The 15,676-nt window shown below is 47.4% G+C and overlaps 1 protein-coding gene, 1 long non-coding RNA gene and 1 pseudogene across 10 annotated transcripts in view; 1 reads left to right on the forward strand and 2 right to left on the reverse strand.

The window, feature by feature from the left end:
• The window catches only part of LOC141416886 (uncharacterized), an 80,012-nt gene extending 70,832 nt beyond the window's left edge, over positions 1-9,180 (reverse strand). The window contains exon 1 of one of the 2 annotated variants that reach the window (XR_012441483.1): positions 9,045-9,180. This is a non-coding gene — a long non-coding RNA (uncharacterized lncRNA). Of the gene's footprint in view, positions 1-8,863; positions 8,999-9,044 lie in introns of those variants that run through there. The other variant, XR_012441482.1, reaches the window with a different exon arrangement.
• On the reverse strand, positions 1,198-7,667 carry LOC141416884 (large ribosomal subunit protein uL18-like; annotated as a pseudogene).
• Mfhas1 (multifunctional ROCO family signaling regulator 1) overlaps positions 8,286-15,676 on the forward strand; it is a 90,131-nt gene continuing 82,740 nt past the window's right edge. For 7 of the 8 annotated variants that reach the window (XR_012441480.1, XR_012441481.1, XM_074054699.1 and 4 more), the window contains exon 1: positions 8,286-11,384. Coding sequence is in view for 6 of the 8 variants with exons in the window: in XM_074054699.1 (XP_073910800.1) it covers positions 8,387-11,384 (2,998 nt within the window). In the remaining 2 variants the exon portion in view is untranslated. The remainder of the gene's footprint in view (positions 11,385-15,676) is intronic. The other variant, XM_020186081.2, reaches the window with a different exon arrangement.

A 15,676-nucleotide genomic window follows, 5' to 3' on the forward strand; every position in this document is an offset into this window, starting at 1 on the left:
TCCCTCCCAAAAGAAGGTCTGAGGCAATTGATTCACAGGATACACACCTGTGATCAGGACCCTTCCCCCCAGTTCTTCGTCTGCTTAAATGTATAGTTCATGTCTGTACCCCGATGATGGCTCAAGATGATCTGAAGGCTTATTACCAGGTAATAAGCCTTTCTCTGCCCTTTACCATGTCTCTTTATTTGGCTTATGGGGTGAGTGGCCACACCTGATGTGGAATCCCAGGCATTTGGGCCTGAAGTCTACAACTCCAGTTTCAATAACCATAATCAAAATTATGGTTCTTCGGGAGCACTTTACACTTTTGATGCTACACTTTATGCTATATGATGCCTTTGTAGACTTAATTTTTTTTAGAATGACAAGGTTCAAAAAGGAGGGTCCAGTATCCCTGTGCCATTTACTTAAAAGCTAGAAGATGATTAAATTAATTTTTAAAATTGAGAAATAGTTTTCAAAATTGTGCAGACAGAAGTGAAGTCTTAAACCATTTGTTTCCCTGTCACCAAATCTCATAAATTTTCAGACTAGTCATGAAAACTCCAGAGCTGTAGGGTTCGTGTACGACACACACAAACCTTGGAGGAAATGAATCAGCTGAAACCACCTGACTTCACTTACCATGCCCTGGATGGTGGAGAGCGCTGTGCCCAGTAAGCCCTGCTCTGCCTCACACAGAGGCACCAGAGAGGCTCATCTCACAGAGCCTCTGTGCTTGCAACACCTGTCCACAGTTTACCCTCGGCATTAGGTGCAAAGTGGAGTGGAGCCGTTCCCTCTGTAACCCATTCTCTTTATTCTGCCTCCTGAATGTGCCTCATTTCCCAGTGCCAAGTGTGCTATAGTTAGCTGCATTTGTCGGAACTACTCCACAGATGTTTTCCATTTATCTTTACTGGACTGATTTTCCATCTTTTCTCCCAGAAAAAGCATGCTTGTTCCAGGATTGGAACTGAGAAGGTGGGCCATAGAGTAAATGGGATGGGGACATACCTGCATAGCCCCAGGGAGAGTGCTGGAATTCTAGGTGACATTGCCGCAAGTCCTTTGGCCTTCAGTAAAATACACTGGCTCCTGCAGAATATCCTCAGCTGAAAGCACTTTCAACGGATGCTAAAAATACATTGCAGTTTATTTTCCTCAGTGGGGAACCTGTGTGTTCCCACTTGACCTGGAAACACAGAGAGCCAATGTTAAATTTAAGGTTGTCCATCCCAAGATAAATTTGTTTTCTGTAGACCCAAGGAAAGAAAGAACAACGGACATATTGGTACAGTTTGCCTTTGCTCTTTGGAACAGTCAGTGTCTTGAACACATTTTTTTATGCTCCCTGTTGATAGGTGAAGACCTCAGGCTTCGCAGCCATTGCTGATAGGAGTTGGCAGGCATTCAAATTAGTGTGTCCGAGGCAGACTTATTAAATTTGGGGAAAGAGGGATGAGATATGTTTAATTTTTTTTAACTCAAACAAAAGATGACTGATTCTTTGTTCTTAATCTCAGCTTGATAAACTAGTTTTCGTCTTTTTTTTAAAATGCCTTTCTGGAAGTAGAGAATTTGGAATGACTTTTTCTTTTTTTTTTTTGGCTTGGTTGACAAGTTTATTGTCTTTATTACAGAAAATTGTTTGGGTTAGCTCTCAGCAGCCCTTTCCTGGGCTCTGAGGAAACTTGCCTTCTTTTGAGCCCTCCAATCTTTCTTCTGAGCATGGGACATTTTGGGACAGTTCCACCTCTTCTTTTTAACGTCTCTCTTTGGATTCTTCTCATAAATTGGATTCTCTCGTATAGCAGCTTGAGCTTTCTTATACATTTCCTCCATGATGTCTGGAGTTACTTTGTTTTCTATGTCCTGAGAGAATTGTTTCTTGTAAGAATCTTCATCTTTTTCCAATAGATAACGCATGTCATCTGTGATATTCTGACTCCTGATGTACTTCTGCATCAAACAAATTGTTTTCAAAATCATAACCGGGGAATCATTTGGACAAGCCTCAATCCACAGCTCCCTTCAAGGCCCCAAAAACTTTATTACCAGCTGTAGTTCTGGCAAGGCCTGCATCCACATAGCAGGTGAAGACACCGGGCTGACCATCAGTGCTGTCCACATTGCATTCCTCTCCTGTTGCCTTCCCTTGGTCTTCACACATCTCTTTCATGCCAAACCTATCGAGAAGCCTGTGGGCCAGTGGCAGGCCTGTAGAATAGGCTGTGGCATAACTTGTTGGGCCAACTTTCACACCGTATTTTGATAGCTTGTGTGCCTAGGCTGCAGATCCCCCTCTTAATTTGGGTGTGTTGTACTTTTTTTGACCTGGATCACCAAGTGTTTCTTAGCGTAGCAGTCAGTTTTGCCCTCTCATCATCTTTTAAATTTCACTTGGCATCTCTTAAATAGCCTTATTCTTGACAACTTTAACATCCCCCATCCTGTGGGATAGAGACCAGGGTCTGCAGCTTGACCCATCAGCCCAGCAGCGCTAGAGATGGGACTCTGAAATGCCTTTTAGTTGAAGTACCGAGTTTGTAGACATTGGCACTAAATCCTTTTTGTCTAAAACAAATAAAAAAGCAACTAGTATAAGGATTCCTGCTGTAACATTTCATGATAGGTGGTAAATATTGTAGTTTGGGAATACTGTTTGTTTACAGCTTTTGGCTGCATGATGTCATATTCATTGATTTTCTAAGGGTGAAGTTCAATTTCTCCTCAAGGCCAGTGTCTGCTCTCCTCTCCATCTGGCATCATTGTTCCCAGTGAACTTAGAACTGGTCCCCTCTACCTTCCCAAATCCTAAACAAGCAACACAGGGAGCTTCCACATATGAGGGAGAAAGTGGGTAGTTGTCTCTCTGTGTCTGTCTTCTTTCACTTTACACAGTGTCCTCCCATGTTACTATAAATGACAGGATTTCATTCTTCTTTATGGTTGAACAATCTTTCACTGTGTATATATACTACAATTTTTTTTGACAGTACTGGGGTTTGAACTCAGGGCTTCATGCTTGCTAGGCAGGTGGTCTACCACTTCAGCTAGTCTGCCAGCCCTTTTTTGTGTTGGGTATTTTTGAGATAGGGTCTTATGAATCATTTGCCTGGGCTGGTTTTGAACCATGATCCTCCTGATCTCTGACTCCTGAGTAACTATGATTACAGGCGTGAGCCACCAGTGCCCAGCTCTGTATTCCACATTTTGTTTATCCACTCATCCTGTGATTAGTGCTGTGATAAACATGGCCATGTTGATGTCAATTTTTAAGGCTAATTTTCTTCTTTGGAACAAGCCTAAAACCTTTCTGATGGATGTCCCATCCTTTTCCTTTTTCTGTTTTTCCCTTGGTTCCTGCCACTCTGTAAGGCCAAGCCAAGAAGGGTGTTGCCTAGTCAAAATCATGGAGGTGAGATTTTCTCTTAATTACCTTCAGTTGGATAGGAGGAAGCACTGTTGTTCATTTAGAGGAAAATACTGTCTAGATCTATAATTATAAGAGAGGAGAAATGTGGGAAGGTCTCCACACTCCCTTCCATGACAATGGCAACAGTTTAGCAAAGCCTAGAGACTTCAAGATCAAGGAGAGTTCAAGTTCGTTTTCTCATGAAACAATGTAACTCAGCCCTAGGTCTCATTTTTTGCTACAGGGTTAAGGAATTGCCAAATTTCCTTTCAAGACCAGACAGGTAGTTTCCATACTCCAAAGTTGGTTACAACCTCCAGCCCACAAATGTCTTATCGTCTAAGTTAGAAAGTAGCTAAGTAAATGAAGTCAGAAATATTTTGAAAGTTAAAGCAGCTGAATTAAACGAAGGGTTGCATTTCTGGGATGCTATGCTTTCTGGACTCCTGAAGGTGAAGGAAGAACAAGATAATAGGCTCTTTTTAAAGAGCAAGTAGGTGAACTACCTATATTTGTTTCCTAGGATTTCTCTGGTTTTAAGCACACAATGTCCCATTCCAGGAAACCCCTCAGTATTGCGCAAACTGGGACATTGAGTCACCTTAAAATAAATATTGGATTCATTTGTGATTGACAAAATTAAAATTCAGTGGAAAAGGATACATACATGATTTTTATAATTATGTTTTTGGGGGTGGGCAGTACTGGGCATTGAACTCAAGGCTTCACACTTTCTAGGCAAGAGCTACCTGCTTGCCCTTTTTGCATTGGTTATTTTTGAGATTGGGTCTTGCTTTATGTTTGGACTGGCCTGGACTGTGACTCTCCTATTTATGAATCCCAGCTACCCATATAGCTGGGATGACAGATGTATGCCACCAAACCCAGCTATTGATTGAGATGGGGGGGGGTCTTGTGAATTTTTTGCATGGGCTAGCATCGAACTGTGATCCTTCTGATCTTTGTCTCCTGATTATCTAACACTACAGGTTTGAGCCACCATTCCCAGCTTGCATTTTTAATATAAGAATAATATAAGTAGAAAATACGTAGTGACTAAGTGCTGTTATGGATAAGCTGTCAATATCTCGGCAAATCCTGGTCAGCTTGTCGTGACATGGGTCATTTGGTAGTACTTATTCTCATTGTAAATCTGGTCCCTAGAAGGAAATAATTAGTCCTTTACAGGGCTCTTATGAAAAAACCCAAGCCTTGAAGGAACACTGAACAGGCCAAGAAAGGAGAACATTTCCAAAGAGAGTTTAACATTGTTAATGATGGGAGGCCACAGATGAGAAAGGGTGAGGTGACCTTTTAGAGAGCAAGACTGATGTCATGATGGGGATAGAAGCCAGATTCCTGGTCCAAGGAAGGAAACAGTAGAGAGGAACCTGACCACCCTAAAGCACATATGTAAGATATTTTACAGGGAAAGGGAGTAAGACAATGGGACTGTAGCCAGGGTATTAGCACGGTCAAGAGAGAACTCTTTCAACATGGAGAAAAGCAAAGTATGTTGAAGATGGAGCAAGAGAAACCAGCTGTGAAAGCTCACTGGAGTTTGTGGCTAGTCTTACTTAGCAAGGGATGAGAAAAAAACACCCTTACACACCCCTCCCATTTCAGACTGACATTGACAGATATGTAAATGGCAGACCCTTATCTGGCTTGCCCAGACTCTTCCCTCTACCTTGCCATATCCCTTTGTTTTGGGGGGGGGGGGTTGATGTTTTGTTTTTTGGAAAACCTTACCATTTGTAGGGCTTGGAGTAAGAGTACTGATGAGGTCATGTGGGCACACAGCTACAGTCAAGCTCCACTCACAGACCCCAGGCCCAGGGGTGAGCTTATGCCAACTATTTTTGAGTGACTTTGAAACACTGGCTCTATCTTCACTGTGTAGTCAGCTTTCTATTACTATAATTGAAAGTTGTTATCATCAACTTACAAAGAGAAAAGGTTTATTTTGGCTCATAGTCCATGATCCTTTGGTACTTTTGCTTTTGGGCTTCGGTCAAGCAGCACGACATGGTGGGAACATGTGGTAGAGCAAGCTGTGCATGTCATGGCAGCCAGAAATTGAAGGAAAGAGGAAGGGACAACATCCCACTATCGCCTTCGAGGGCACACCTTAGTGATCTAACTTCCTCCCCTAAGGTCCCAGCTCTTCATGTTTTTACTACCTCCTACTGGCACTATGCCTTTAACACAGGACAATAGGGGACATTTCAGATCCAAACTATAGCACTCCCCAACTAGGCTTAAGACTGTTTGCACCTAGAATTCAAGGTTTTTGACAGCTTGTCCCAGAATGCTGTCAGAAACTTAACCATGTAGGTTCAGCATGGCTAGAAAAGGGCCAGGTGGGGTACCCAGGGCAGGAGTCCTTGCCTGAGTTTAAGATACATACTAAGCACAACTTCTTTTCATAGGGTTTTATTTTACCCGTGAGTTTCCTTGATTTCTAGTTTTTAGGAAGCTGACTTTCAAAGAACTCTTAGACAAGGTTTCTTACCAAGATTCCTGTAATACTAATTTTGCCAGTGGAAGAGTGCTTGCCTAGCACGTATGAGAAACCAGGTTCAATCCCCAGCAATGACACAAAAAATCAGTTTACCAAGACCAGCTTTGCAGTACTTCACAAATAACTAGCACTTTGTAGGCAGAGGGACTCTGATAGAATAGTTCCCTTTTGAGCAAATTCATTCACAACAAATTCCCAGGCTAAGGGGATGACTGAGAGTCCCACTCTCTTCCTCCACCTTCTTCTCTGGTCCTACCCAGTTCTCTTAAGCGGATAAAGCAAATGACTGAGTTCTTAACAACAAAGCGAGAGGACAGTTTTCAAAAGACATTTAAAATGGAGGCATTCTAACTTTCTGATGACTTCGATGGGGCAAGTAACAGTTTGGCAAGTGTTACTTAGATGTAATCTAAACCACTTTGGTTTTTAAGTTTAGCCATTTAAGATGGAGCTGGGATGCCTTGTTTGGTCTCCTTCCTCTTTGTTAAGAGCCAAAGTGTAGAGGATTTGGGGTGCGGCTAACCCTCATGCCCATTATGCACTGGAGGGCGTTAACCCACCTGGGGATTTCGCAGACCTCTCTCTAACCTTTACTTTGCTGGTAGATGGAGAAGTTGCTTAGTATCTTTGGACCTGTTTGTACCTCTGTGAAACAAGCAAGTTCAGCCTCCATGACTTAGAATTTTGCTTGTAAAATTCTGACCATTTCTTGGAGGGTAGGTGGGAATCCTTGACAAATTAATTTTCCAGGAAGTCCTTCACAGTGACCACGTCAGCTCTGGCTCTTAAATTACCCATATTTCACCGGAGGTGTGGAGATCTGGAACCCAGCTGACCCGGGGAGCATCCTGCAGTTACAGGATGCCTGTCCAGGGCTTGATAACCAACACTGGGGCAGATGGATTTCGTGTCAAGCCCTCTCTTTGAGTAGACAAACTATCACTACTCAAATAATAAGGTCCGCGAATGACGACACCTGTGGGGTAGAGCCACGTGTTCAGTGGTACATTTAACCAATTAAATGTGGTTCTGTCTCTTTGAAAACTTTGTTTCACGATTAATCAACTGGGAAGCAATGATGGAGCCAGTCTTGATAGATTTCGAGGTGTTGGCAAATTCTGAAGAAATTATTCACTTAGTATAGAGTTGATCGCTAAGAAATGTTTCCTCACTGTGGAAACATAAACCTCAGAAGTGAGCAGTGCACTGTGAATTTTGTCTGAAACAGGTGTCACTTCCTTGAACCCTCAGCGCAACCGGTACTATACTACTGAAGATGTGGTTGTTAAGATAAAAGGTAAAACACCTTGCACTGTCCCCACCTCACTCACCCACATTAGGCCAGTGAGGCGTCAGCTTTCCCAGGGGAGCTGAAAACTGGGTTTTAGTTGATCTAGCATAAAATCGGGCCTCAGTAAATATTTACTGAATGAATGGGTGCCTGCTTTCCCCATCTTTTGTTTAACTACCCTCCGTTGCTAAGCTCCTATAAAGACACCCAAATTCTGCCTACTGCACTGCAGTGTGGATGCTGGATGGGTGGAAGGGGAAGCGGTTAGGAAGGAGTAAGGGAAGGCAGCGGATGCAACACGTTAGCGAAGAAAAAGAAATCCTTAGAGACGCAGGGGCAACAAAGAGTCAAACGCAGGCGAACCCGAGCGGGAGCCCGGGTGCCCAAGATCCGCCGCGAGAACGGCCTCTCGCGGGGCGCGGTCCCCGTTGCCGGCCAGCTCCCGGCCTGGTGCCCACAGCCCTGCACCCGGCGCTCGCTCGCCGCTCCCGCCCCCGGGGCGGTGCCGGGAACACGCGGCGCCTCCGCCGGTCACGTGGGGGCCGCTCCGCCGGGCCGCGCTGCCGCTTCCCAATCGCGCCCTCCCAGCGACGGGGACGCGGCGCTCGCTCTCCCGCCCGAGCCCCGGGGAGACCGAGACGAGGAGGCTTCGCCGCCCCCTCCTCGCCGCTGCGCCCCGGCCCTACGTCCGCAGCATGCCGGCCGGAGAACCGAGCGCCGCCCTCCTTCCGGAGCTCGCGGAGGCGACGCCGCCGCCGGCCGCGGGGCCGCGGCTGCGAGGGTAGCGGGGCCGGAGTCGGCACCGAGGCGCCGCGAGGCGGGCGGAGCAGGGGAGGAGCAGGCATCCTTCGCGGCGCGGCGGGCGGCGGCCCTGCTGCCCGGCGCGCCCATGGCCTGGGAGCTCGGAGAATGCGAGCTGCACCGCGCACCGGCCGCAGCCTCCCCTCGCGTGGCGCGATCGGCGCCCCCCAGAGCTGCTCGCGTCGCCGCCGCGCCCCAGCCGCGGGCGCCCGGCTGCTGGCTGCGCTAGGACCGACAGCCGCCGGCCGCCCAGGGGTGGTGGCCAGGGAGGAGCGCGAGCGACAGGGCCCGGGAGACGGGCGCCGGCCCGGGCGCAGCGCGGCATGCAGCTGCGGGCTCCCGCGTGAGGGTGTCGGCCCGGGGCCCCGCCATGGCTGGGAAGGACAGTGGCAACCTGAAGACGGTGAGGCTGTGGCGGGACGCCGCCCTGCGCGCCAGGAAGCTGCGGAGCAACCTGCGCCAGCTCACCCTCAGTGCCGCGGGAGGCTGCCCGGGGGCCGGAGCCGACCCGCTGGAGTCCCCCGATTCCCCCCAGCTCGTGCTGCCGGCCAACATCGGGGACATTGAGGTGCTGAATCTGGGGAACAACGGCCTGGAGGAGGTGCCTGACGGGCTGGGGTCGGCCTTGGGCAGTCTGCGCGTCCTGGTCCTGCGTAGAAACCGCTTCGCCCGACTGCCCCCTGCGGTGGCCGAGCTCGGCCACCACCTCACTGAGCTGGACGTGAGCCACAACCGGCTGACCGCCCTGGGCGCAGAGGTGGTGAGCGCCCTAAGGGAGCTGCGCAAGCTCAACCTCAGCCACAACCAGCTGTCCGCCCTGCCCACCCAGCTGGGCGCCCTCGCCCACCTGGAGGAGCTGGATGTCAGCTTCAACCGGCTGGCGCACCTGCCGGACTCCCTCTCCTGCCTCCATCGCTTGCGTACCCTCGACGTGGACCACAATCAGCTCATTGCCTTTCCCCGGCAGCTGCTGCAGCTGGCGGCCCTGGAGGAGCTGGACGTATCCAGCAACCGGCTGCGAGGCCTACCTGAAGATATCAGTGCCCTGCGTGCCCTCAAGATTCTCTGGTTGAGTGGAGCCGAGCTTGGAACTCTGCCCAACGGCTTCTGCGAGCTGGCCAGCTTGGAGAGTCTCATGCTAGACAATAACGGGCTGCAGGCTCTGCCTGCCCAGTTCAGCCGCCTGCAAAGGCTCAAAATGCTCAACCTCTCTTCCAACCTCTTTGAGGAGTTCCCTGCTGCGCTGCTGCCCCTGGCTGGTCTGGAGGAACTCTACCTTAGTCGCAACCAGCTCACCTCAGTGCCATCCCTTATCTCTGGGCTGGGCCGGCTTCTCACCCTGTGGCTGGATAATAACCGTATCCGCTACCTGCCAGACTCCATTGTGGAGCTGACCGGCTTGGAGGAGCTGGTGCTTCAAGGGAACCAGATTGCAGTACTGCCTGACAACTTTGGCCAGCTGTCTCGAGTGGGCCTGTGGAAGATCAAGGACAACCCACTGATCCAGCCCCCCTACGAGGTCTGCATGAAGGGGATCCCCTACATTGCAGCCTACCAGAAGGAGCTGGCTCATTCCCAGCCCGCTGTGCAGCCCCGCCTCAAGCTTCTCTTGATGGGCCACAAGGCTGCTGGAAAGACCTTGCTCCGTCACTGTCTCACGGAGGAGACAATGGAGGGCAGCCAAGGAGGAGGGGACAAAGAGAAGAGCTACCCACCTTCTCCTCCCCCTGGGAGCAAGGGCATCGAGGTGACAAGCTGGACAGCGGATGCCTCCCTCGGCCTGCGGTTCATTGTGTATGACTTAGCTGGGGATGAAAGCTATGAGGTGATCCAGCCCTTCTTCCTGTCCCCAGGGGCCCTGTATGTGCTGGTGGTCAATTTGGCCACCTATGAACCACGCTGCTTTCCCACCACAGTGGGCTCCTTCTTGCATCGGGTGGGGGCCCGTGTGCCTCATGCCGTGGTGTGCATTGTGGGCACTCACGCGGACCTGTGCGGGGAGCGGGAGCTGGAGGAGAAGTGTCTGGACATTCACCGCCAGATCGCCCTGCAGGAGAAGCATGATGCAGAGGGCCTCAGCCATCTAGCTCAGGTGGTGGATGAGGCCCTGGCCCAGGACTTTGAACTGCGCTCTGCCAGCCCCCATGCAGCCTACTATGGGGTTTCGGACAAGAACCTGCGGAGGTCCAAGGCCCATTTTCAATACCTGCTCAACCACCGTCTGCAGATCCTCTCCCCGGTGTTGCCTGTTAGCTGCAGGGACCCTCGCCAATTGCAACGCCTTCGGGACAAGCTGCTCTCGGTAGCTGAGCACCGAGAAATCTTCCCCAACTTGCATAGAGTCCTGCCGAGATCCTGGCAGGTGCTGGAGGAGCTGCACTTCCAGCCACCTCAGGCCCAGCGCCTTTGGCTGAGCTGGTGGGACTCGGCTCGCCTGGGCCTGCAGGCAGGTCTGACTGAGGACCGGCTGCAGAGTGCCCTTTCTTACCTGCATGAAAGCGGCAAGCTGCTCTACTTTGAGGATAGCCCCGCCCTCAAGGAGCATGTCTTCCACAACCTCACCCGCCTCATCGACATCCTCAATGTCTTTTTCCAGAGGGATGCCTCCTTGCTGCTGCATAAACTGCTCCTGGGGACCAGTGGAGAGAGTGAGGGCGAGGGAGATAGCTCCCCAGTGATGGCGCTGCCTAGCCCGGGCCAGGACCTGCTCCGGGCCACCCAGCTCCATCATTATGTGGAAGGCTTTCTGCTGCATGGACTCCTGCCAGCCCATGTCATTCGATTGCTGCTTAAGCCTCATGTCCAAGCCCAGCAGGACTTGCAGCTGCTGCTGGAGCTGCTGGAGAAGATGGGACTCTGTTACTGCCTCAATAAACCCAAGGGCAAGCCTTTGAATGGGTCCACAGCTTGGTACAAGTTCCCATGCTATGTGCAGAATGAGGTGCCCCATGCAGAGGCCTGGATTAATGGGACCAACCTAGCCGGGCAGTCTTTCGTGGCTGAGCAATTGCAGATCGAGTATAGTTTTCCTTTTACCTTTCCACCTGGGTTGTTTGCACGCTACAGTGTCCAGATCAACAGCCATGTGGTGCACAGGTCGGATGGTAAATTTCAGATCTTTGCATACAGAGGGAAGGTTCCTGTGGTGGTGAGTTACAGACCTGCCAAGGGGGTCCTGCAGCCAGACACCCTGTCCATTGCCAGCCATGCATCATTACCAAATATATGGACCGCATGGCAAGCCATCACCCCTTTGGTGGAGGAACTGAATGTCCTACTTCAGGAATGGCCTGGACTGCACTACACCGTGCACATCCTCTGTTCTAAGTGCCTTAAGAGAGGGTCGCCCAATCCACACGCTTTCCCAGGTAAGCGGAGAGAGGGCTGCCTCTTCCGTGGTGCGTTTCAAGTTGCATTTTTGGAGACATTTATTACTCATGCGACAGAGAGTTTACTTAACACTCACAGGCTTCCCAGGAAAGCTTTTCAAGGGTAAATATAGGGATATCTGGGGACAAGCCCAAGGAAGTAAGTACCTGAGCAATACGAAATACATATGTGTATGACATGTGAAATACATGAGACTCGTGTCATCCTCTCCTCACAGGAAGACTCAGACTTCCAAAATCAAAACATCTCCCATTTCCCTTTCTTTCTTCTCCATTCAGCCACATTTTGTGCAAGGAGATTTCAGGTGGTTAAACAGAAGCTGGGATGTGTGTGACATTGGCCACTTGCTCATCTTTGCTGTCATGCATATAGACAGATGTGGAATGGAGGCGTCTGAGTTGTGTCGGTGGTCGTGTTCTTTTGTTTAAATTCAGAGCGTAGTAATCATCGGTTCACAGTGAGGACTTACTTTTCCTAAGACATTCCAGAGAAGGCGGCTCTGTAGTTGGGTGAGTGATGGATGAGTAAAGACAAACATTTCAGACTAATGCATGACTAAATCCTGAGATTGCTGTTTCAGCCAGCACACTCCAGGGCATGACACGAGATGACTGAAGTCTCGGGGGGAGTTTCCTCCGGTATTTCCTGGCAATTTGAACTTTATAGACATCTTAGGATTTGTTTCTTGGGAAATGTAAAGAGATGGGGCTTTCTGGCAGTGGTTTATCAGAGATGGAAGGGACAAAAAAAAAAACTGATCTGGGAAGTGTTTTCCAATGGATTTTATTTTTCTTTTGTAAACCATTATAGGCAAAGTGGGAGAATTCTAGGACTAGTTGTCTGGGATTTTTTTTTTTTTAAGACTTTATTTTTTTAAGAGCAATTTTAAGTTTTCAGCAAAACTGAATTGAAGGCATGGAGACTTTTCTCATGCCCCCTACTCCCATACATACATACATAACTTTCCTCCCCACTCTGTTGTCCACACCCTGCACCAGAGGGGTGCCTTTCTTCAAATGCACGAACCCGCATCAACACATCTTACCACTCAATAAAGTGTCCAGTTTACACTAGAGTTCACTCTGTGGTACATTCTGTGGGTTTGGGCAAATGCATAATGACATGTTTCCACCACTGTAGTGTCATCCTGAGTAGTTTCACTGACCTAAAAATTCTCTGTGCTCCACAAATTTTTCCTTCTCTCACCTCTCCCCTCAATCTTGGCAACCACTGATCTTTTTACCTTCTACATAGTTTGCCTTTTCCTTGTCTGGGACTTTTTGAGGCTGGGTTAGTATGTCTCAAACAGGTCTTTGGCTGGGAAGTGTCTGTTTCCTCATCTTTTGTGCATCAGGCTTGGTTAACAGCATTACAAGTGTCCTAAGCACAAACCCTGTTTTCCACCTGGGTCTGCCACCCCTAGAGTACACTGAAAAGTGATGAAATGGAAGACTGAAAGCCATTGTGATCTTTGTCCTGGCCTGAGTGGCAACAAGAATGCAGCTCCTTATAGTATCAGGAAGGAACTGGATACCAATATTTCCAAAGGTAATGGCTTCCTGTTGCCCCAGATCTAGGCTACGTTTAATTTTTCAGCTTGAAAAAAAAGCCACCATATTCGGTTACCAGTCAACTGAGCCATTCATTCTGTATGATTATCTGGCATCTTGTCACAGTCTCTGGCTTGGTGGACTCTTTGGTTTGTTTTATAAGTGACCATTGTGTTTTCTTCATGGAAGTAAGATACTGTTTTATTGTGTTACTAAGTTGTATAGAGTGGTGGTTGGGAGGTGGGAGGTAAGGTTCACGGGGTAGTTTACTGAGGCTTAGTCTAGTCATGGATCACTAGTAAAACTAGTGGTACTGGGGCTGTTGGAGTGGCTCAAGTGGTAGAGCGCCTGCCTTGCAAGCATGACTCCCTGAGTTAAAACCCCAGTACCACCAAAAATCTCCCCCAAAAACCACAAAAAATGCTAATGGTGTTAACAAAGGGAAAGACATAGGTTATTGAACAAGTAAAGATCTGTGCAGAGGAATTGCAAGAACTGTGAGAAGTAAACAATGTGGCTGGAGGTTTTTTGTTTTTTTTTTTTCCCCTAACTTCAGTTCCTTAATTTTGATTTTAAACAGTCATAAGTTCCACATACTAGCTTGTATTGAGGTGTAGAAACAAGCTCATTCTCTTGTTATGTTTTGCCTATATGCCTTTCAGATGAGACACACCTGGTTGGCCACCCAGGCAATAAGGAAGAGATTATTTTTTCATGGAGAAAAACAAAAAAATGGTTGAAAAATTGTAAAAATCTTCTGTATTAAATAGGAATAAATTATCAGTTTTTAAAAATAATACACATAGTATATTTCTGTTATCTTTTTGTTTTGTTTAAGCTTTTTTTTGGGGGGGCAGTACTGAGGTTTGATAGTTTTTTTGGGGGGCAGTACTGAGATTTGATAGTTTTTTGGGGGGCAGTACTGAGATTTGAACTCATGCTTACTAGGCAGGCACTCTACTACTTGAGCCACCAGACCTAGAATTGTATTTTTTCCAAAAGTAACCAAAGACTCAGAATAGTGGGGAAAGGTAATATAGTGCATTTTTTGTTATACTGTGATGACAAGGGAAAAACATGTTCTGTTGAACATGTTTTTGTGATATCCATTGATTATTAGTAATTGTCAAAATTCTGAAAGATTTGGTAAGAACTAAAATAATAAAAACTAGAGGGTGACAGAGGAACAATTATGATGTTGGATGTTGTTAGTTAGACAAACGTTAAAATATATTCCTTGAATCCCTAGGTTATTAAAACATTTCGGTTCAGCAGAAACCTTTGAATGTATGAGTCCCTTTTTCTCTTCCTATGAAGTCATTTTGCTTTTTAAGAACAAAAAGTTGAGTGCTATGTTTTACATTTAATTAAAGTATCAGGTTCTCTCGTAAAAACTGTGATGATTTTATATAAAATGGTGCAAAAAGTGAATTTTTAGTGTTTTCAGTTTTGGAACATTAAAGAGTAAAATCCACAACTATCTTGATGTTCTACAGAATAAACGTGTAGTGGTATCAGTCAGTGTCTTTGAAAATGTTTTTATGTGAAAAGCCTGTTTTGGCTCTGTCCTTCTGACCTCTCTGGTCTGAGCTGAGGGATGTGGAATGCTAGATTTCTCCTTTCCTATTTCAGTTTTAGAAATGTAATGTTCTGCACAACCATCCACCAGCATCATTGGCTTTAAGAATTCTTATAGAAAAGGTCTAATCGCACTGTCAGATTGCCAGCTAAGATGGTTGGGTTGGGTGACAGGAGATTGTTTGGGGAACTCAAAGGAGGTCTATAGTGATGCTGAAATGTCACTTAAATGTTACCGGGAAAGGCTCTACCTGCTCTCTCTATGGACTTCTGCCCATACCCCATGGACCTCCTCCTTTCCTGCTCTTTCTGCTGATTACTTGGTCCCGTGTTCTTATACCAAAGCATGTTTCTTCCTGTGGGATATTTACTTATGTGTTTATTCTATTCTACCAATATGATGTTTAAACCAAAAAAGTCAAGTCCAACTCCTGGACGATGTATTGAGAAAGGCTCGGCTAGAATGCAGGCCTGCTGCAAGTCTGCAGTGCTTTGATATTGCATTTCAACAACTGAATGACTGCTGTGTGGTTTTAAGTTGAAAGAGTAAAGACCGGGTCTTAGTGGGTGCAACTTTTATTGATTTTGAGCTTTCACTAAGATCAAATTATGAAACCAAATTATGAAAGGCCATTTTGAAGACTTATGAGAAAGCCACCCCCATCAGTAGACTGCATTAGTTGTATATTTATTTATTTTTTTAAACTGTGAAGCCTTTCATTTACCCACAACTCAGTGTCTTTCCGTATCTCCCCCCGGGGCCTTTGTCCTGTCTCTGGTTCCTCACACAGGGTGTGGACCTGTCTGCCTATACTAAGACATTTTGTCTTATGTCATAGCATCTCTTTGATTAGATTGTTCACTTGCTTCCTCTAAGCAGGGAGACACGCCTGATGCTTTGTAGTCTCTGGGAGCGTCTCTCAGGTGTTTGTTGAATGAGTGCTTGGTCTTTTGTGAGAAAATGTTTTCCACATTATTCTCATGCAGTGTTAAGTCCCCAGGTAGCTCTGTGATGATCTTGCCTTGCTCTGTTTCCCACCCGAAATGCTCTCTCAGCCTTCCTATTATGCCTGTGCTACTGCTCTGCCCTTGAATGGGACCCTCATTTTGACCACTGAAGCAAAGCAAAATCCTGGCCTTAT

The sequence above is a fragment of the Castor canadensis genome, chromosome 14, assembly GCF_047511655.1.
Source record: "Castor canadensis chromosome 14, mCasCan1.hap1v2, whole genome shotgun sequence".
Classification (NCBI taxonomy): domain Eukaryota; kingdom Metazoa; phylum Chordata; class Mammalia; order Rodentia; family Castoridae; genus Castor; species Castor canadensis.